General features: G+C 44.1%; 1 protein-coding gene across 1 annotated transcript in view; it reads left to right on the forward strand.

The window, feature by feature from the left end:
* Positions 1-20,711, forward strand: part of adat2 (adenosine deaminase tRNA specific 2) — a 33,940-nt gene extending 13,229 nt beyond the window's left edge. Inside the window, exons 3-6 of the mRNA XM_043695318.2 lie at positions 1,949-2,099; positions 5,696-5,802; positions 19,568-19,640; positions 19,746-20,711. Of these exons, the coding sequence (XP_043551253.2) occupies positions 1,949-2,099; positions 5,696-5,802; positions 19,568-19,640; positions 19,746-19,777 (363 nt within the window). The 3' untranslated portion in view covers positions 19,778-20,711. The remainder of the gene's footprint in view (positions 1-1,948; positions 2,100-5,695; positions 5,803-19,567; positions 19,641-19,745) is intronic.
* Positions 20,712-21,352: the final 641 nt, after the last annotated feature.

Below are 21,352 nucleotides of genomic sequence, written 5' to 3' on the forward strand. Positions count from 1 at the left end.
GATGTCAAATAAACGCCTTATTACCATCCAGACCATCCTCTTCCAAATATAGTCAGTGGGTAGATAATGGGTGACCAGTTGGACTTTGCCTATTGTATGCATTTTCCAGTGTCAAAATTTAGCTCACATTCCAAAGCATTTTGTTTGTTGAAAATCCAGGTGACAAAAGCAGGTATATATGTACATTATGTCAAGGTCTTTTAGACTAGATAAGGATTCATAATCATGAATGCCAGCCTGGGTTTGAAGGCTGCAAGATGCACGAAAGTTTGAAGTGTTCTACTGTTTTGGAAAGTTCTGAGAAGATTGAGAGTAGAGTAGGAGCTGATTTTCCAATCTTGTTTTCCATATCTGTCCTTCACGTGCCGCCTCTATGATACCTCATTGTGTTCCTAATAATCCACCCTGTCCACTGAGATTTGAAAGTCAGATCTGGGATGAGTAGAAAACAATCTAGCTCCATCTCTGGAAACAGTCAAGGCAGAGTCAATGGCAAGGACATTGTTCCTAGTGAAAAGAATGGGCTTTAGATACTTCGGTACCCTGCTGAAGGTAATTCTGCTGGTTCTTATCAGATAATCTGATATCACAAAAATAGTCATAGGACTTTGGGAAGAGAAGAGCTTGGTGTCATCAATGCACAGTTAAAGGTGATCCCATATCTGCAAGTGTCAGTAAATTCCAACAGAACTGTCTAGAAAAGCACCTTAACTTCATCTTCATAATCTACAGATTAAGGTTAGCAGCATCAGTTGATTCCTTGGCTAACCTTGTCCTTCTAAACTCTATGTGTTAATGTCCGGTCACCTAGATTTTCAGTAATGAAAAGGGTGGCGCTGGAAAAGCACAGCAGGTCAGGAAGCATCCAAGGAGCAGGAAAGTCATGTTTCGGGCATAAGGCATGTGGCATTCTTGATGAAGAGCCTATGCCCGAAACGTTGACTCTGCTGCCTGACCTGCTGCGTGTTTCCAGCACCACACTTTTCGAAATTGATCTCCACCATCTGCAGTCCTCATTTTCTCTGAGATTTTCAATGAAGGGAATACCAGGTCCTACCCCCAACTCTCAGCTTCTCCAATAAAATGAAAATACTGCAGATACTGAAAATCTGAAATCAAAACAGAAAAATGCTGGAGAAATTCAGTGGGCCTTGTAGCACCTTTGAAGAGAGCACAAATTTCAAATCCGTTATGATGATTTCAGAACTGAATGGGCTCAAAGATAATGGTTTTTATTTTCCATCTCCTCCACTGACAATAGTGTAAAAAATCTTATTTACAGCCTCCTGCAGTCCTGAGGAAGAGTCTTTGGATTGAAAGGTTAACTTCGTTTCTCTTTCCACAGATTCTGCTGAGACCTGCTGATTTTCTCCAGCATTTTCTCTTTGTACCTCATCTTCACTGAGCACTACAGAGCACTTTGTCTTTTCTTTGTCAGTCAGCTCAGAACTAAGTGCTGGTTTTGCACCATGGTTCACTCTTGCTCCCTTGTTACACCGCTTCTGCTGAAGCCCTTTCCCACATCTGGGTCACCACTGGACTTGATCTTTCCAATGCTGTACTCATAGGCGCCCAGTACTTGACCTGTACAAACTGTCAGCTGATCCAAAGCTTCGCTAACTGCCTTTGTACTGTGAAAAGTGGTTCTTTGCCTCTGTCAGTCTATGCATTCTGATTGTGGCAGAATGTCAACACACTTGAGACTCTGATGGATGCAGGGAAATGGAACAGGAAAGGGGTGTACAGCAGTAAGCAGAACACACCTGGAATCCTCTTGTAGGCAAAGCAAAAATTGGAGGGCCATTCTGCGTTGCATTTAGATCCTGTATCACTTCTTCAAGATTGCTGATCTTGTATATGGTGGAGTGACTATTTTTGAATCACTATGGCCTTTCCTAGTTTCCTGTGTTCCAAGCTCACGTTCTGAAATTTCTCTCTGTCCTTGCAGGCTACCCGACACGCAGAAATGGTTGCCATTGACCAAGTCTTGAAGTGGTGTCACCAAAAGGGCAGGGACAGGAAGGAGGTGTTCGAACACACGGTGCTGTATGTCACTGTGGAGCCTTGCATCATGTGTGCAGCTGCCTTACGGCTACTGAGTATCCTTTAGTAGTTATATTATTTTACAAGAGACTTAACTCTGAGTTCATGGAACCTTTCAACATAAAGAAGTAATTTTTATGAGAATTGACATCCAACCTCACTCCTAACCACAGCACAGGAGAGCATGCGTTCCAAAAATTGTAAGTGTTGGTAACTTATTCATTTGATAAATGTTAGTCATTTAGAAACAATCTGTACCTGAAACCTGTAGTCTGGGAGGGAGCCTTATTCTTAAGGTTCTCATTCTTGTGTTTTAATCCCTCCATAGTCTTGCCCCTCCCTGTCCTTGTAATCTCTCTAGCTTTACACAGCTCTAAATCAGGTCTTTTGCACATCCCAATTGTAATCACTATCACTGATGGTTGTATGTTCAGCTGCCAAAGCCTTCAGCTTTGAAATACTTCCTCTGAAGCTTTCTGCCTCTCTTTTCTCCTTTAAATGTTCCTTAAAGCCACATTTTGCCCTCATTCCCAGATATAGCATGGTGTTCAATGTTGTTTGCTAACCTTCCTATGAAACACTTTGGAAGTTTTCCCTAAGTGTTATTGACACAATGATAAGCTAAAAGCCTAATTTCAAAGCTGTGTACAGTTATTTACGAATGAAAATATCAAGCAGCTATCTAGTCCCTTATCCTCATTTAATTACATAGCCAGATTAAAAACCTTCATTTATGTCTCAGTGTCTTGTTTTGGTGGGGGCGGGTGTGTTATTCTGTAACCAGCATTTTGATTTTTGCCGGTATTCATTCGGCAAATTCGAGAAGGATCATTGTCTTGCTGAATTTCTGGAGGAACGGTGAGCAATTAGAATTTTTCAAAAAAGGAACATAATTGTAGGTGTTTGCTGCAGAGTACATATAGAAAATCTGCACACACACTTTTGTCCAGAAAAACCTTGCAGGACATGAGACTTCATGGTGAGCTTGTTAATTATTCTAATTCAGTGTCACTTTCCGGTGCATTTAGAATGGGCTATTTATAGAGATAAATTACAGTATAATGTTGGTACTCAGTTGAACTGCACATCACAGCAGCCACTTGGGAGAATGGTTAAGTGGGACACAACGCTCCTCATCCCATAACTGTGTCGAGCAGTAATTATACGTGTTGCTGTGCAGTAAGTGCATGTTCCTGTCATCTGAGCAAATGGACATACCTACAGTAGTTGAGGGAAACATGGCGAATAAAATGAGAGTAATTGAATCAAAGGTATAACATTAGAATCATGGCCTCTCACTTAGTTGCTTCATAGGTCTTTAGTTTGTTCGATTTTATTGGTGTTAAATTCTCCAATTTGATCAGATGTGCGTAAGCCCCCTATTGGACCACAAAATTGCATCAAACAGATTTAACCTTTTTTTTCCTTCGTTTTATACTGGTGGTTGATACAGGAAGATTGACCAGAGCAGTAGCAGGACTCCCTGCTCCTTAAAACACATAAATCCCAATATAACTCCATGGGACTGTGCTATTTCCAATTTCCCCAAACCAATGCCAAACCTTTACATGTCAGAGGTAGTTTCTTTACTCAGAGAGTAGTAAGGGTATGGAATGCTTTGCCTGCAACAGTAGTAGATTCGCCAACTTTAAGTACATTTAAGTTGTCATTGGACAAGCATATGGACGTACATGGAATAGTGTAGGTTAGATGGGCTTCAGATTGGTATGACAGGTCGGCGCTGCACTGTAACGTTCTATGTTTTATGTCTTTACTCTCACGCTTTATTTGGTCAGGATCCTAATTGCATGGAAACCCCCCACCTCCTTCAATTATCCATTCCTTGCACTACCTTTTACTACCAAGATTCTTGTTATGTAATGGTCAGTGCCCCTGTCTCTCAGCCAAATCTTCCAAGTTTCCGTCCCATCCCACCACTTGATGGCGATGGAAACGTGGCCAAACAGATCGAGTATCAGCTTGTAAATTCTTCCATCATATGCCAACAGCAGTTGGTAAGTGTAGGAGAATCTCTGGTCAGTCATGTGATGGAAGGAAATTGGAGTCTCTGGTATTGCTATCTGTACCTCCAGGCTATAACTTGCATATAAGAGTGCGCATTGACAGGAGTATCTGGGCATCTTTCAGGATCTGGTCAGCTCAATTGGCTGAACAGCTGGTATGGATCAGGTTGGTGCCAACAATATGGGGTTCACTCGTCATTCTGGCTGGATGAATTCAGCTCTGTCTCCTTCACCCACCTAGGGTGGAGGTCATGGTGCTTTGGATTAAACCTGCCTTTGGGCACAGAGCTCAAGGATCTGATCATCCACACAGCACTGGAGAATTTAAATGCGTGTGACTAAATAAATATTGAATTATTTGTTAGAAAACCCGTCTAGTTCCTTAATTTTCTTTCGTGAAGGAAACCTATCTTCCTTGCTATGTCTGGCCTAAATGTGAGTCGAGACCCACAACATTGTGGCAAACTCTTAAATGTCCTCTGAAGTGGTCTAGCAAGCCACTCCATTGTCTTCAAGAATGTGGCTTTCCACCACTTACTCAAAGATTAGTGTACTTATCAGTGTACTCGTATCCTGTGAATGAAAAATAAAATAAAATTTTCTGACTTACTGTGTCTTCTGCCCAATCCTCGATGCTTGCATTTAAACATATGAAATTCTTGAGGGGGCTGACTGGGTCGATGCAAGGATGCTGTTTCCCTAACTAGGCACTCTGCAACAGACTCATTCTCAGCCACAGTCACCAAATTGGGAGAGTTTCTTCCCCCAAAGCATTGTGAATCTTTGGAGTTCCCTGTCCCAGAGAACTGGGCTCTTATTTGTTAATTATAGTCAGGGCAGAGTTTGATGCATTTTTGGATGCTGAAAGAACAGGGATATATCTGGGGATGAGCAATAAATCCTGGCCAACCAGTGATGCCACAAATGAATAAAAAACACCTTGGGAAGGTGGACTCAAGATCGAAGTTCAGCTCAAACTAGTTGTATGGTAGACCAGGCTCCAGTGACTAAATGGCCCATGTTTGCTCCCATTTCTTTTATGTGCCAATATTGAAGAGTTTGCGTAGTGCTTTATCACCTAGAATGTACTTCTGAAGTTGTCATATACACCTTGACCCTTTCGCAGGACTGTCAACAGCAACATATCTAAATAGCCGATCCTCGTGTCCAGAGAAGCTGTTTCTAGATCTGTAGGTGGAGTAACCAGAGGGCACAGAATCAAGGCAAAAAGAAGCAGAAACCACCTGAGGGACCCTTTCTTTTTTTAGTAACAGAATGAGTAGTTGTGATTTAGAAAGTCACAATAACGGTCAAAAGAAAATAATTGGAGGAGGGAAGTACAGATGTGGGGCTACAGGAAAAAGCAGAGGAGCAGGTGAATTGGATAACTTTGAGCCACCACAGTTTCACAATGGACCGAATTGCCTCCTTTGTTGTACCATTCTATCACTAGTTTAACAGCGATTCAGTACCTCACTCCTGCATCAGTAGAAAGAAAGAAGTGATAGAAATATGGCAGTTGGTGGAGGAGAGGAGACACAGGCACCTTCTTAGTTTGTTTCCCCTCTTCCTCCTAACCACATTTTTAATAGAAGAGGAGCTCCTTTTCCTTCTTAACCATGCCGCAGATATCCCGCTGGTTGTGTACGGTTGTCAGAACGAGCGGTTCGGAGGCTGTGGTTCTGTACTGAACATTTCCCAGGATGATTTACTGTACACTGGAACACCTTTCCAGGTAACATCTTCTGCAGCTTATTTATTAAATGTCCTCATGTTGTTCCAAGTTCCACCAGAGGCTTTTTGTCTAGATGGTGTTGCAAGCTCATGTCTCTAATGCTGTTAATCACTTCCAAGAAGCTTTCTATCAATGCTTTGTGTTCCAGCACATAGCTAAGGAAGCTAGCAGTGACAAGGATTTCTGTGGTTTCTAGTAGTCTTAAGACTGAAGCATTGCATAGAGACATGCAAACCCACAACTTCAACATTAGTCTGGCTCATGGGTATGGATAATTCTCTCATGAATCTGAAAGGGTTAATTTGCGAGGACCTGGCGTTGTTCCCTGTGTATGGAAGCTTAGGGTTTTTTTTTCATTCATTCATGAGGTGAAGGCGTCACTGGCTAGGGCACCATTTACTGCCCATCCCTAATTGCCCAGAGGGTAGTTAAGAGTCACCTACATTATTTTGGATCTGGAGTCACATGTAGGCCAGACCATGTAAGGATGGCAGTTTCATTCGTGAACATTATAGAGTCATAGAGATGTACGGCGTGGAAACAGACACTTTGGTCCAACTTGTCCATGGAGACCAGATATCCCAACCCAGTCTAGTCCCACCTGGCTCATATCCCTTCAAACCCTTCCTATTCATATACCCATCCAGATGCATTTTAAATGTTGCAATTATACCAGCCTCCACCACTTCCTCTGGCAACTCATTCCATACATGTCGCATGAACCCAGTTTTTATACTTAACATGAATGATCATTTATTTTAAATAAATAGACTAGCTACAGGTAAACAATTATTAATCATCAGTATATAACTGAGTTAAAATTCTAACACTATTATAAATTCCTCCCAATACCTACATGCAGACCGATATAGATAGACACAAAACAAAACATGACTAGTGAACAAGCTGGGTCTTTCTGACAATTGGCAGTGGGTCTGTGACCATCATAGGACTCCTAATTTTGGATTTTTATTGAATTCGCCTTCCATCATCTGTCGTGACGGGAATTGAACCCAAGTCCCCAGAACACTACCTGGGTCTCTGGATTAATTCCTCATTCCTGATGAAGGGCTTTTGCCCGAAACATTGGTTTCCTGCTCCTCGGATGCTGCCTGACCTGTTGTGCTTTTCCAGCACCAGTCTAACCTTGTCTCTGGATTAATAGTCTAGCAATAATACCACGAGGCCGTTGCCTCCCTGAGAGTTGTACTGTTTACAATGTTTGCACCGTTAAATGTTTATAATGAGTTGATGGGGTAGATGGAAACTATTCCCTGTGGTGGGGGATATCAGAATAAGGGATAGGTAGTTTAAAATTGGAGGGGCAGGCCATTCAAGGGGAACACAAAGGGTGGAGGAGAGCTGGTGTACTCTTTCCCCCAAAGCTGTCGAGGTTGGAAAGTGAAATTGATAGATTTGTGCTGAGCAAGGGTTTTACAGTTTAAGGGGACCAAGGCTGATGAATGAAGATACAGATCAGCCACAATCACCGCCTTCCTAACCTGAGATCTTCTTCCCGACCTCTCCGCCCCCACCCCAGTCTGACCTATCAACCACAACAAAACGACGGTTGGAGGAAGAACGCCTCATCTTCCGGCTAGGAACCCTCCAACCACAAGGGATGAACTCGGATTTCACCAGTTTCCTCATTTCCCCTCCCCCCACCCTGTCTCAGTTAAATCCATCAAATTCAGCACCGCCTTCCTAACCTGAGATCTTCTTCCCGACCTCTCCGCCCCCACCCCAGTCTGACCTATCACCCTCACCTTGACCTCTTTCCACCTATCACATTTCCGACGCCCCTCTCCCAAGTCCCTCCTCCCTACCTTTTATCTTAGCCTGCTGGACAAACTTTCCCCATTCCTGAAGAAGGGCTTATGCCCGAAACGTCGATTCTCCTGTTCCCTGGATGCTGCCTGACCTGCTGCGCTTTTCCAGCAACACATTTCCAGCTCTGATCTCCAGCATCTGCAGACCTCACTTTCTCCTCAAAGATTTCAACCTACTGCGAATCCTCTTACAAGGATGCCTTCCTTGAAGAAGCTCTCTTCCTCCCTCTACAAAGATTTCAGTGTGTCCCTCTCTCACTGCACCCCCCAGGTCATCTCCTCTGCACAGAAGCTCTTCAGCCACATTCTCAAACAGACTCGCTACCACAGCCACATCTCCTTCCTCAGCACCTGCCTACGGAACCGACTTATCCCGCACGGACTCCGGACTACGTTCCGACCAACAAAACTTGGACCCAACCAGGACAACCAGTACCTACAACAAATACGAAGCCTCCAGCAACAGACCTCCCTCCGGATCCTCCGCTCCACGCTTGCAGCCATGCGCCGCTACCTACATTCCCTGCAACTCGACCTACCCCAGCTCAGGACAACACTCTCACAGACCTGCCCCAACTCAGGACAACACTCTCACAGACCTGTAAAGGACCTCTACTGTTCTTCATCCACAGAAGGATCCATAAACTAAACAAACAGTTCTTCCTGGCTATATCGGAAATCAAAGACAGTAAGTACCAAAAACTTTCATGTACTTACCCCCACACTCCGGATTCCTCAACTGTTCCAGAATCTTCCATTGGCCTCCGAAATCAGTCTGGCGCCATTACACACGCGGCCGCTACATCGCCCGATGCAATACCTGCCGCCGCCGATGACGTCACCTCCGCCCCCACCGACCTCGCAGCCTCCGCGATCGCCGCCCAAACAACCGCCTCCGCGATCGCCACCCAGACAACCGCCTCCGCGATCGCCATGAAGACAATCGCCGGCAGATTCGCGACCTCCACGGCTATGGGGAATAACTCTGTCTCTGCGGTCGCCGCAGCCACTTCCGCCCCCACTGACGTCACTAACCTACACGCCCACAACGCCGCATGTGTCTCCGCCCCCACGCCGATCTCCACGCCTAACCCCGCCCCTTCGCCGATCTCCGACTGCATGCCTCACCATGGACATCCAGTCCCTGTACACCTCCATCCCCCATCCCACGAAGGACTCAAAGCCCTCCGCTTCTTTCTTTCCCGCCGTACCGGCCAGTACCCTTCCACTGACACCCTCCTTCGGCTGACTGAACTGGTCCTCACCCTGAACAACTTCTCCTTCCAATCCTCCAAACGAAAGGAGTAGCCATGGGCACCCGCATGGGCCCCAGCTATGCCTGCCTCTTCGTAGGATATGTGGAACAATCCATCTTCCGCAACTACACTGGCCCCACCCCCCACCTTTTCCTCCGCTACATCGATGACTGTATCGGCGCCGCCTCGTGCTCCCACGACGAAGTTGAACAGTTCATCCACTTCACCAACACCTTCCACCCCGACCTCAAATTCACCTGGACAGTCTCAGATTCCTCCCTCCCCTTCCTCGACCTTTCTATTTCTATCTCAGGCAACCGAATCAACACGGACATCTACTACAAACCGACCGACTCCCACAGCTACCTGGACTACACCTCCTCCCATCCTGCCCCCTGTAAAAACGCCATCCCATTCTCCCAATTCCTTCGACTCCGCCGCATCTGCTCCCAGGAGGATCAGTTCCAAAAACGCACAACCCAGATGGCCTCCTTCTTCAAGGACCGCAATTTCCCCCCCAACGTGGTCGACGATGCCCTCCACCGCATCTCTTCCACTTCCCGCTCCTCCGCCCTTGAACCCCGCCCCTCCAACCACCACCAGGACAGAACCCCACTGGTCCTCACCTACCACCCCACCAATCTCCATGTACAGCGCATCATCCGCCGTCATTTCCGCTACCTCCAAACGGACCCCACCACCAAGGATATATTTCCCTCCCCTCCCCTATCAGCATTCCGTAAAGACCACTCCCTCCGTGACTCCCTCGTCAGATCCACACCCCCCACCAACCCAACCTCCACTCCCAGCACCTTCCCCTGCAACCGCAGGAGGTGCAAGACTTGCGCCCACACCTCCCCCCTCACCTCCCTCCAAGGCCCCAAAGGAAACTTCCATATCCGCCACAGATTCACCTGCACCTCCACACATATCATCTATTGCATCCTCTGCACCCGATGTGGCCTCCTCTATATTGGGGAGACAGGCCGGCTACTTGCGGAGCGTTTCAGAGAACACCTCTGGGACACCCGGACCAACCAACCCAACCACCCTGTAGCTCAACATTTCAATTCCCCCTCCCACTCCACCAAGGATATGCAGGTCTTTGGACTCCTCCATCGTCAGACCACAACAAAACGACGGTTGGAGGAAGAACGCCTCATCTTCCGGCTAGGAACCCTCCAACCACAAGGGATGAACTCGGATTTCACCAGTTTCCTCATTTCCCCTCCCCCCACCCTGTCTCAGTTAAATCCATCAAATTCAGCACCGCCTTCCTAACCTGAGATCTTCTTCCTGACCTCTCCGCCCCCACCCCAGTCTGACCTATCACCCTCACCTTGACCTCTTTCCACCTATCACATTTCCGACGCCCCTCTCCCAAGTCCCTCCTCCCTACCTTTTATCTTAGCCTGCTGGACAAACTTTCCCCATTCCTGAAGAAGGGCTTATGCCCGAAACGTCGATTCTCCTGTTCCCTGGATGCTGCCTGACCTGCTGCGCTTTTCCAGCAACACATTTCCAGCTCTGATCTCCAGCATCTGCAGACCTCACTTTCTCCACAATCTAATTGAGTCTCGAATTAAGACATGAGAGACTGAATGGTCACTTCATGTTTGTGTGTTCCTTGACTCTGTAAGTGCAAACATTACAGCTGTTTGTGAATGAGCACCTAACTGCCTTTCATTGGGACTATGTATTTTTCTTGGTTTACAGTTTTGTTTTAAAATGGCTAGCCTGTAATGACCAGTGAAGTTAGGAGGACAAGTTGAATTTTGTAGAAGCTTTTCCAAATCCAAAGTGTACATTCTGCAATTGTGCTACACATTGACTGGGCTAAGTTGATGCTGAGTTCAATGGAAAGAACATCAATATATGAAACCGGTCTTGTAAAACAGGTAAAAACTAGACATGGTTGATAAACTGCTAGAGGAGTCATACATGTCATTTCAGTCTGTCAACGACAATGCATTACAGAGATGCAAAGAGTGAAATATTGCTGAAATTGAGGGAATGAAGAGGGTGTTTGGTTGACAAAACAGGCAGAAAAAGTGAGGAGACGGTTCATATCTAAAAAAGAAACTCCTGAGAGATGACCTGATGTGGTGAGGGGTTAAGATTGTGGAAAGGTTGATTGGGGAGATGTGGAGCAGATGTTTCTACCTTATTGCTGTTTCTTCACTGTCGCTGGGCCAAAATCCTGGATTTCCCAGAATTGTGGGTGTACCTATGTCAAATAGACTGCAGCTGCTGAAGAAGGCAGCTCACCACAAACCTCCTAACTGCTGACCTAGTCAGTAATGGCATCTCCTGTAATGAATAAACACACTTGTGGTGGAGAATCTAAAACTAGGAATTGTCAGTGTATGATGTGAAACCTACTACTACGTGATGTCGATGGAATTAAAGAGAAGCTGGTCAAACATGAGGGTGAAAAAAAGGGAAGGATATTATGATATGATGATAGGAAGATGTGGGAGAGGCATTTAGAAAAACCTCATATGGAGCGTTTGATTTTGTAGCGTGGATATGTAATAGGAGTAGCTGAAGAATTCCCATGTGACTGTTTTATCCTTGTATTTTGTTGTGCTCAACCTTCCTGCTGGGCCAGGTACAACATAGCTCTCCTCTTTGCTTGCAGCACAGTATCAATTCTGGCTGTTGGCTATATGTATGAACAAACGTATATCGCTTTTGGTTCTTTAGTCAATAGCTGTAAATCTCCACCCTCTGGATCCTGTCGTTTGGGAGTGAATTATTTTTGTTTACTCTGTCCATACCCTTCATGATTTGCACACCTAAGTCAAGTCCCAACTCTCCTTCCCCAAATTTGGGCTTTTTTCCATCTATCCATATCCTGAAGTCTTTCATCTCTGAAGCCATTCCTCTGTTGACCCTGTCCAAAGCCTTCATATCCTACCTTGAGCGCAGTGCCCAGAGTGAACCAAATACATGTTTTAGGGTGGGTTGGAGGAGTCAAAACAGCCAAGAAGAGGAAAGAAAATGCATCAAATAAAAATACATTTTGTATTTCTGATTTTGTAAAGAGCGACTCCTCATGGACTGCAGGTTGACCACTGCGACTGTATGATTTCTTAACAGATGATCCATCGCTTCCTGTTACACACTTCCTCGTGCCTCAGTACCGGCCTGTCCCTGTCTGTGGCTTTGGAAGTTCCCTCACTCCCTGTGCTGGCTTAATTCCACGCTTGTCCTTGGCTACGTTCATCCTCAACGTCCCCCAATGATTTCACTGCGCTGACCTGCTACGTGCTGTGTACTGTTTTAATTAATCTTGGATTGACAGCTTTCGCTGCCCCTGGGAAAGATTGTTTCCTGTGCCTTATGCTGACTTCTGCAGAGTGCAGAGCCAGAAGTGATATGTCTGGTTCTTCTGCGTGTTTTCTAAAAATGGATTTTAAATAATATTGAGTTTGTGCATGTCAGTAGGGAATGCCTGAGCAATATATTTTGTAAAGCAATTCAAAATTGTATTAGCATTATTAGGTTAGACATAGAGCTCGCCTATCTCCATACTCCTCCATTGGAGGTTAAGAATCCCACTGGTCTACAAAGGAACTTCGATTATCCAGCATTCAACTATTCGAATATTGGATTATCTGGAAAGATCACAAGGTCCCAATGCATGGCTAAACAATGTTGTCCGGGGCATTCGATTATCTGAACAAAATACTCCCTGTCCATGTTATTTGGATAATCAAGGTTCCCTGTACTTTTAAGATAGAAGTTTATGGATTCTTGATTACCAAGAGGTGAAAGATTAATAAGGATATGCATATATGTGGAGCTGAAGTTCAAATCAGATTAACCAATGATCTTGTTGAACAGAAGAACAGGCTCAAGGGGCCAAGTGGCCTCCTGTTGTTCCTTCCTTATCTGTCCTTTTGTGCAGTGGCATTGTCAATGCGCTCATGAAAAATTCCTATTCCAACTATTGCTAGCAATATCTAGAACGTGGCTTTGTTAAGAACATGGAGCAGAGGCATTCTTCACAAAATTCAGCTGGGACATTGAAGGTGGATATTTGGGTTTGATTATTTGGATAGAAATAATGTGCAAGGATATGGGGGGAAAATGATTGGCACCAATTAATGATCGTCATTTGAAGAACTGATGCAAACACAATGAGCTGAATGGCCTCCTTCTACACCATACATTGTGACTGTGAGGTGTTTCACCAGTGTCTATCTTGGCTTATGTGATAGCCTTTCTAATATTTGGGAGTCTTTATCACTGACCCAATCTGTTAGGGGACAAAGTTGGAAACAGTGTTAGGACTTCATGTACTGACTGAGAATTTGGGGTATCTTTTCATTTTCAAAAAAAGACACTTGAGAAAACTTCAGGTCATTTAGCCAATCTGACTAACAGTCTAACTTTCAATAATTGGAGCACGAGAAAGCAAGACAGCTCATTTGCCATTCAGTAGTGTTGTGGCTGATCTCCCACAGCTTCACTTTTCTGTACTGTTCCTTCTTTGATTCACTTAGTGCCCAAAAGTCCACAGCTGATAAGTCTTCAATACTGAAAGTACCAAGCAACCATAACCTCGATGGTACACTCTACTCCCATCAATCTACTCCCATCCCCACCGTGTACCAGCACTTGCTAAGCGCCAGGTTGATTGCTTGAGGGATATAGGTGCAGAAATAAGAATTTACTTTATTTGCTGAGGGGATGTGGGCATTGCTGTCTGTATTTATTGCCCATCCTTGTATTCTCATGCGCTGCCTTCTTGAAATGTTGTAGTCCGTGTCCTCTGGTATGCCCATAGTACTGTTAGTGGGGGGTATTCCAGGATTTTAACTCAGCAGAACTGTTAAGGAGGCAATGTATTTCAGGATGGTGAGTGGCTTGGACAGGATCTTGGAGGTGGTGGGCGTTCCCATGTATCTACTGCTCTTCTCCTTCTAGATGGTATTTGTCATGGTTTGGAAAATGCTGTCTAAGAAACCTTGGTGAATTTCTGCTGTGCTTTTATAGCTGATACACACTGCTGCTGCTGAACGTCAGTGGTGGAGTGACTGAATGTTTAGGTTTGTGGATATGATGCCAATCATGCAGGCTGCTTTGTCCTGGATGGTGCCAAGCTCTTTAAATGTTGGAAGTGCTCTCATCCAGGAAAGCAGGAGGCATTCCATTAGACTTTTAACTCTGCCTTATAGATGGCGGACAGGCTTTGGGAAGTCAGCAGGTGAATTATTTGCTGTAGGAGTCCTAGCATCTGACCTGCTCTTGTAGCCACTGCTGTGGAGGTACTGGTGTTGAACTGGAGTGGACAAAGTCAAAAATCACACAACACACAATTATACCTGTTGGACTTTAACCCAGTGTAATGTGACTTCTGTATTTATATGGTTAGTCGAGTTCCGTTTGTAGTCAGTGGTAATCCCCAGGATGTTATAGTATGGGATCTAATTATGTTAATGCATTGAATATCAAGGTGCTGTATTTGAATTGTCTCTTGTTAGGGATGATCATAGCCTGGCAATTGTGTGGTGCAAATGTTGTTTGCCACTTATCAGCCCAAGCGTGGATATTGTCCAGATCTTGCTGCATTTGGGCATTTGCTTCAGTATCTGAGGAGTCACAAATGGTGCTGAACGTAGTGCAATCATCAGTGAATATCACCACTTCTTATGACGATGGGAAGGTCATTGAGAAACAGTTGAAGATGGTTGGAAATATAACATATTTGCAATTATGTTGCTGTTAAATTTAAAGCAATTTCCAAAGCGCTTTACAAATAAAGAAAAAAAAATGGCCTGAGAAAAAGAAGGAAAGACTAAAGTGGCTTCCTATCGGAAGGATATTGTGAAACATGAAAGGGTTCAGAAAAGATGTACATGGATGGTACTTGGATTGGGGGGTTTGAGCTATAGGGAGGGGTTGAATAGGCTAGGGCGGTTTTCTGGATGGGTATATGAATAAGAAGGATTTGGAGGGATATTAGCGGGTGCTGGCAGGTGGGACAACATTGGGTTGGAATACATGGTTGGCATGAACGAGTTGGACCGAAGGGTCTGTTTCCGTGGTGTACATCTCTATGACTCTAACCAAATGCTTGATCACTGAGGTGGGTTTTAAGATGGATCTAAGAGGTGAAAAAGTTTAGGGAGGAAATTTCAGAGTGTGGTCGAAGGCACAGTGTCACTTGTGGATTGCAGTAAACTGTGTATGTGCAAAAGGCCAGATACAAAGGTTTGGAGAGAGGTCTATGGTTGCTGCAGGTAAAGAGCAGGGAGCTGGCCAAGCTGTAGGACTAGGTGTGAACGAGTGCAGAAAGCAAAGTTTGGACTAATTCAGATTCAAGGAGGGTGAAGAAGGAGAGATCGATCAGGAAAGCAGCAGACTCTGGAGGTGAAAAACATCTGTTGGGCCAAATGGCAGCTAAATTTATTTGTAGTATGGAGGATATGAGGTCAGAGGCACAGCCACTTTTAGTTCTCTGGCTAAGTTATTGGAGATTCTGCAGATCTGTGGTTATTGCTGTCATGAGTCTGAAAATTCACTGTTTTATAATATTGACTGTTATGTTGTGTAGCAGAAACTTTACAGTATCGGTGTGCTTATGTTGTGCCTCATCTTAGCTTGTTGACTTTGTTAATGCACCAGCAATTTATGGCAGGGCAGCGATGTCATGCTGATGTTGCTAACACAAGGTTAATGTTCTGGGAGAATGAGTTCAAATCCCGCCATGGCAGACGGTGAAATGTAAATTCAAATAAAACAAAATCTGGAATGGAAAGGTAGCCTGAAGGCAACCATGTCATAAAAACCGCTTGTCATAAAAGTCCATCTGGTTTGCTTTAGGGAAGGAAATCTGCTGCCCTTACTTGGTCCAGCCTGTATGTGACTCCAGACCACAGCAATGTGGTTGACTCTTAACTGCCCTCTGGGATGAATGATAAATGCTGACCGAGCCAGAGATGTCCACAATTTGTCAATGAATTTTGTAAAAATCTGCTTAGTCCTGAGATGGAGTGAAATGAGACTGTCATAAATTTACTACATCTGGCTTTCAAAAGATGTCGCAACATACACCCAATTGTCACAACTTATTGAGGTAGCACATTGGAACTCAAGCCTCACTGTACCAGGAGTCATCACCCAAAGTTAAAGATTTACAAAATAGATGCTCAATATTCTTCAGTGTACCTGATTTTCAGATCCAGAAGTTTCAGCACTGAGCCAGTGTCACTCTTTATTACAAGTAATTAAACTTTACCTAGAGGTACACAGTTATAAACTGACAGCATATAATACTTACAATTAAAACTCTAATCTGCTTTTATCATGATTTTGTACACTCTATACGGCAGCACAGTGGCTCACAGTGCCAGGGACCTAGGTTCAGTTCCATCCTTTGGTGACTGTATGGAGTTTGCACATTCTCCCCGTGTCTGCGTGGGTTTTCTCTGGGTGCTCTGGCTTCCTCCCACAGTCCAAAGATGCGCAGGTTAAGTTGATTGACCATGCTAAATGCAAGGTTACAGGGATCGGGTAGGGAGATGGGTCTGGGTGGGATGCTCTTCAGAAGGTCAGTGTGGACTTGATGGGCTGGATGGCCTGTTTCCACAGTTTAGAGATTCTGTGATTCTATAAAGTTACCCCTCAGCCCCGACACTCCAGAGAAAAAAAAATGCCCCACCCTATGCAGCCTCTCCTTATAACTCAAACCCTCTTGTCATAAAACAAACTTGTAAAATTAAGAAATAAAGTTGATTAATGGGCGCTAGGTCCTTTGCATCACTGCCAGAGAAGTTGAGGTGTAACACTGCAGGATCTGTTTGCATATACAGTCTCAATGACAAATTGGAACTTGAGAATTCAAAGTGAGAAAAGGGCACAAAAACGTTTTAAGAAGTCAAGGTTTTCAATACATTGAATGGTCCTTTTAAAACCAGTTTCAGGTTTGATTTGATTTTCAAATTAATCAGAAATAGTGTTTTGACTACAAACCTAATGACTGATTTGAAACTGCTATTTCTAAACCTTTCTGCTTTGTGGTGGGTAATTGCTCAACTGATGTATTGAGCCTTAATTCTTCACTTGACAGCAATAGATTACCTGTAGAAATGTAACTGTTTCAGTCTCCTCGATTTAACGTGTCAGGGCATTTCCATGTGGATGATTTCATCTCCAGCTCCTGTTATCTTCCAACCTTGAAGAATAAATATAACAGGGTGGGCTTGAAAAGATAGTGGGCCTGGGTCCAGTAACATGGACTGTTCTGATATCTGAGAGGGTGGACAAGTAACTTATCCCACCTCTTTGGAACAGAATCAGTTATGTAGCAGACATTATGTAACATTAAAATCCCTCCATGGCATTTTTCGCCCTCCCATTTTGCCTATGCATATTCTCTCAGTGCCAGCAAGAATTTGACCTCCCATTAATTCACAATGCCTGGGCTCCACTCCAGCCCAGAGGATTTCAGAGATGAAATCACAGTGTTTGACTTGACATTTGGATCACATTGACGGCCTGTATCCAGATATTATTTTCATTGTTGGCTTTTTGTGTGTGTGTGTTTTGTGTGTGTGTGTGTGTGTGTGTGTGTAATTCCCAGAATCAGCAGGTGGGGGTGACATTGCATCCCTGAAGCCACTGTTTTTATTGGTGTTTTGTCTTTGGGGATGAGTTGCTTCCTGCCTTGCACTCTCCAGCCAGCAGTATGGAAAATGAAGTTTTTACAGATCATGTTTCTGGCTGTTGAGTGTTGCCAGAACAGGCCAGTCAGCCTGTGCACACCATTCACAATCAGTCCAGAGGTTCAATGTCAGATTCTGATTAAGTGACTGAAAACACACACAGTGACACAACAACTCTTAGTCACAGCCTCTGAGATCTGTCCAATTACCTCCGTACATAATGTCACTAAAAATACCAATCGTTCCAAATGCTGTGTTTGCAACTTTTCTTGAAAGGCGTTTGCCAGCTCTGTGTAAACTGCTGATTTTTTTACCCCCTCACTGCCAGTTGCAGTTGAGCAAACAGCACTCCAGGTCACAGGTTCAAGACCCACTACAGGACACAAACTTTAAGCTGTATTAAGGGAATGCTACACTGTTAGGTGTGCTTCTTTTTCTGTTAAGGGTTTAGTTTATTTTATTTACCCATGGGATGTGGGTGCCTCCAGCTAGACCCAGTATTTATTGCCCATACCTAATTGCCCAGAGGGCAGTTAAGAGTCAGCCACTTTGCTGTGGGTCTGGAGTCACATGTAGGCCACACCAGGTAGGGATGGCAGTTTCCTTCCCTAAAAGGCATTAGTGAGCCAGGTGGGCCTTTCCTGCAATCGATAGTGGGTATATGGTCATTATTAGACTATTAATTCCAGGTTTTCATTGAAGTCAAAATCCACCATCTGCCATGGCCAGGTTTGAACCCAGGTCCCCAGAAACTACAGCCAAATTTCTGGATTAATAGTCTAGTAGGCCATTGTCTCCCCTCCCCAGGATGTGTGTAAATTACTTCAAGGCACTGCTGTAGGAATAGGTGAAATCCCATGGATGACCCTGCTGATAACTATCCATCAGCAAACGTGTAAAGCAGGTTATCTGGTCATCAAATTCATTGTTGCTTGTTGAGCACACTCGTTGCAAATCAGCCTTCCCAAACCCTATATTACAACTATGCCCGCACTTCAAAACTACTTCATTGGCTATAAATCCTTTGAGATGTTTCATGATTCCTGGCAGGTTGTTTAGCTCAGTTGGCTAAACAGCTAGAATGTGATGTGGAATGACACTGTTCATTATGGTCTTATTCCTAGAGATCAGAGAGTTTTACAGCACGAAAACAGATCTTCGGCCCAACTCGTCCATGTTGACCAGATATTCCAAATTATCCTAAATGAGGTCTACTTTATTTAGTCTACCTCATTTAGCCCTTTGCATCTAACATAATACCCCTCAAGCTGAATATATATTAGAACATAGCTGAAAAATTTGTTGCTGGAAAAGCACAGCAGGTCAGGCAGCATCCAAGGAGCAGGAGAATCGACGTTTCGGGCATAAGCCCTTCTTCAGCCTCATTCCTGATGAAGGGCTTATGCCCAAAACGTCGATTCTCCTGCTCCTTGGATGCTGCCTGACCTGCTGCGCTTTTCCAGCATCACATTTTTCAGCTCTGATCTCCAGCATCTGCAGTCTTCACTTTCTCCATATACTAGAACATAGAACAATACAGCGCAGAACAGGCCCTTCGGCCCTCGATGTTGCGCCGACCTGTGAACTATTCTCAGCTCGTCCGCCTACACTATTCCATCATCATCCATGTGCTTATCCAAGTTTTGTTTAAATCTCCCTAATGTGGCTGAATTAACTACATTGGCAGGTAGGGCATTCCTCGCCCTTACCACACTCTGAGTAAAAAAAACCTGCCTCTGACATCTGTCTTAAATCTATCACCCCTCAATTTGTAATTATACCCTCTCGTACAAACTGACGTCATCATCCTAGGAAAAAGACTTTGACTGTCTACCCTATCTAATCCTCTGATCATCTTGTATGTCTCTATCAAATCCTCTCTTAGCCTTCTTCTTACCAGTGAGATTGTTTCTCTCTGTCTCTTTATTGGAGACAGCTACCTATGGTCTTTTGTGGACTATGACTAATTACTTATTAACTACAAGTCTCTCTCTATTTCTTGTAGTGCCTAGGAGGCTACAGAGCTGAGGAAGCTGTGGAACTGTTGAAGACCTTTTACAAGGCTGAAAATCCCAATGGTCTGTAATCTCATATTGTCAGCTTATACTTTTGAGTTATACTCGCACAATTCAATTTGCAAACTGCAATTTCCTTTTTTTTAAAACACTCTTTTTTCACAACAGCACCAAAATCAAAAGCAAGGAAGAAACACTAAGTTTCACCTGACATCACCAAAAAAAAAGAGTCTGCAGTGCTTCATCAGCCAACAGAAGAATACAGGAGGAAGTTGCTCAGCGTTTAACCTGACCGGTCAGTGGGAAGAGATGACCAGTTAGAGGTGAACACAGGCAAAAGATGGTCACAGTCAAAAAGCAACTGTCAGGAATCATGGGCAGTAGCAATGTTTCTCAGCCTGCCGATCTGTGCTGTGCTGCCTGCTTCTCCCTCCTGGTCTGTCCATCCAAGGTAATTGGCAACAGCTCGGCTCCAACATTCAGTATTATCAGAAACTCCACATTCTCTCCAATAACCTATCACCTTCTTCCTTTCTGAGAAGTTATCTACCTTTGCCTTAAAAATATTCTAAGAGTCTGATTCCACTGCCTGTTGAGCAAGAGAGTTCCAAAAACCTACAGTCCTCCGATTGAAAAAAAAAGGCTCCTCATGTTTGTCTTAAATGGGCCACCCCTTATTTTTAAATAGTGATGCTGATTTCCAGATTTTCTCCTTTCCACATGTAGCATATCAGGAACCCTCAGACCATATCTATTTCAATCAAGTCCCCTCTTACTTTTCCGAACTTCAGCAGAGGAAAGGTTGTCCTCCTTTAACAACTTGCCCATTCCAGGTATTACTCTGGAAGACCTTCTCTCAACTGCTTCTAACACATTTACAGCTTTTTTAAAGTAAAGAGATGAGTATTATCCACCATACCTCAGTTATGGTCTCATCAAAGTCCTGCAGAATTAAAGCGTAATCTCCCTACTCTTGTATTCAATGATGGCCATTTACTGTGGGGATTGTAGGCATTCATTTGTACACAACCACTCAGTGATCATATTCCCATGTTGCATTCAAAGTTTTAAGCCAAAACATCATTTTTCTTTGGTCTTATTACAAATAAATTATGAAATTCATCTAAACATCAATTAAGTGAAATGACACTGTGCTTTCCTCGTGAATTGAGGATGCTGAATGTTCTCCTGTACTCATGTTCCCTGCTAGTTTTCCAGTTTGTCTTATCCACTTGATCAGAAGAGTGGTTGACAATGGTCCATCTCTAGATGGGATTGGGACATCGGTATGTCTTCTGTTTCACATCAACTGCTCAGGTTTTGTTGGCTTTAACAACTCTTCTGGAAAATGTGTGAATAACTGAAGCCAACAGGAGACAACAGCTAGTTAGGGAGATGTTAAACAATAGCAGGCTGCAGTGCAGGTGCTGAGTGCAAGAAAAATGTTTAAGATCGATTTTGCATTGCAGTAAGGCCTTGGATTATCCGACTCCATCTATTATGAACTGCAGTAAGTTGGAAAGCAAATCAAACGTTGAGGGGATCAATAATCAAAAACACACAAGTAAAAATTGCAAATTATAAAGCTGCACACTGGAAGCCTGCAACGAAACCTGAGAATTACAAAATATACGATAGGCCCATTAGCGTTTGCAAAACAATCGCAACTTGTATTTGGATAACATCCTCCAAATAGTCATGATTTGGAGATGCTGGTGTTGGACTGGGGTATACAAAGTTAGAAATCACACAACACAAGATTATAGTCCAACAGG

Source organism: Chiloscyllium plagiosum, unplaced genomic scaffold, assembly GCF_037043375.1.
Source record: "Chiloscyllium plagiosum isolate Xiang-an unplaced genomic scaffold, Cpla_swu_hap1 HiC_scaffold_10, whole genome shotgun sequence".
Taxonomy (NCBI): domain Eukaryota; kingdom Metazoa; phylum Chordata; class Chondrichthyes; order Orectolobiformes; family Hemiscylliidae; genus Chiloscyllium; species Chiloscyllium plagiosum.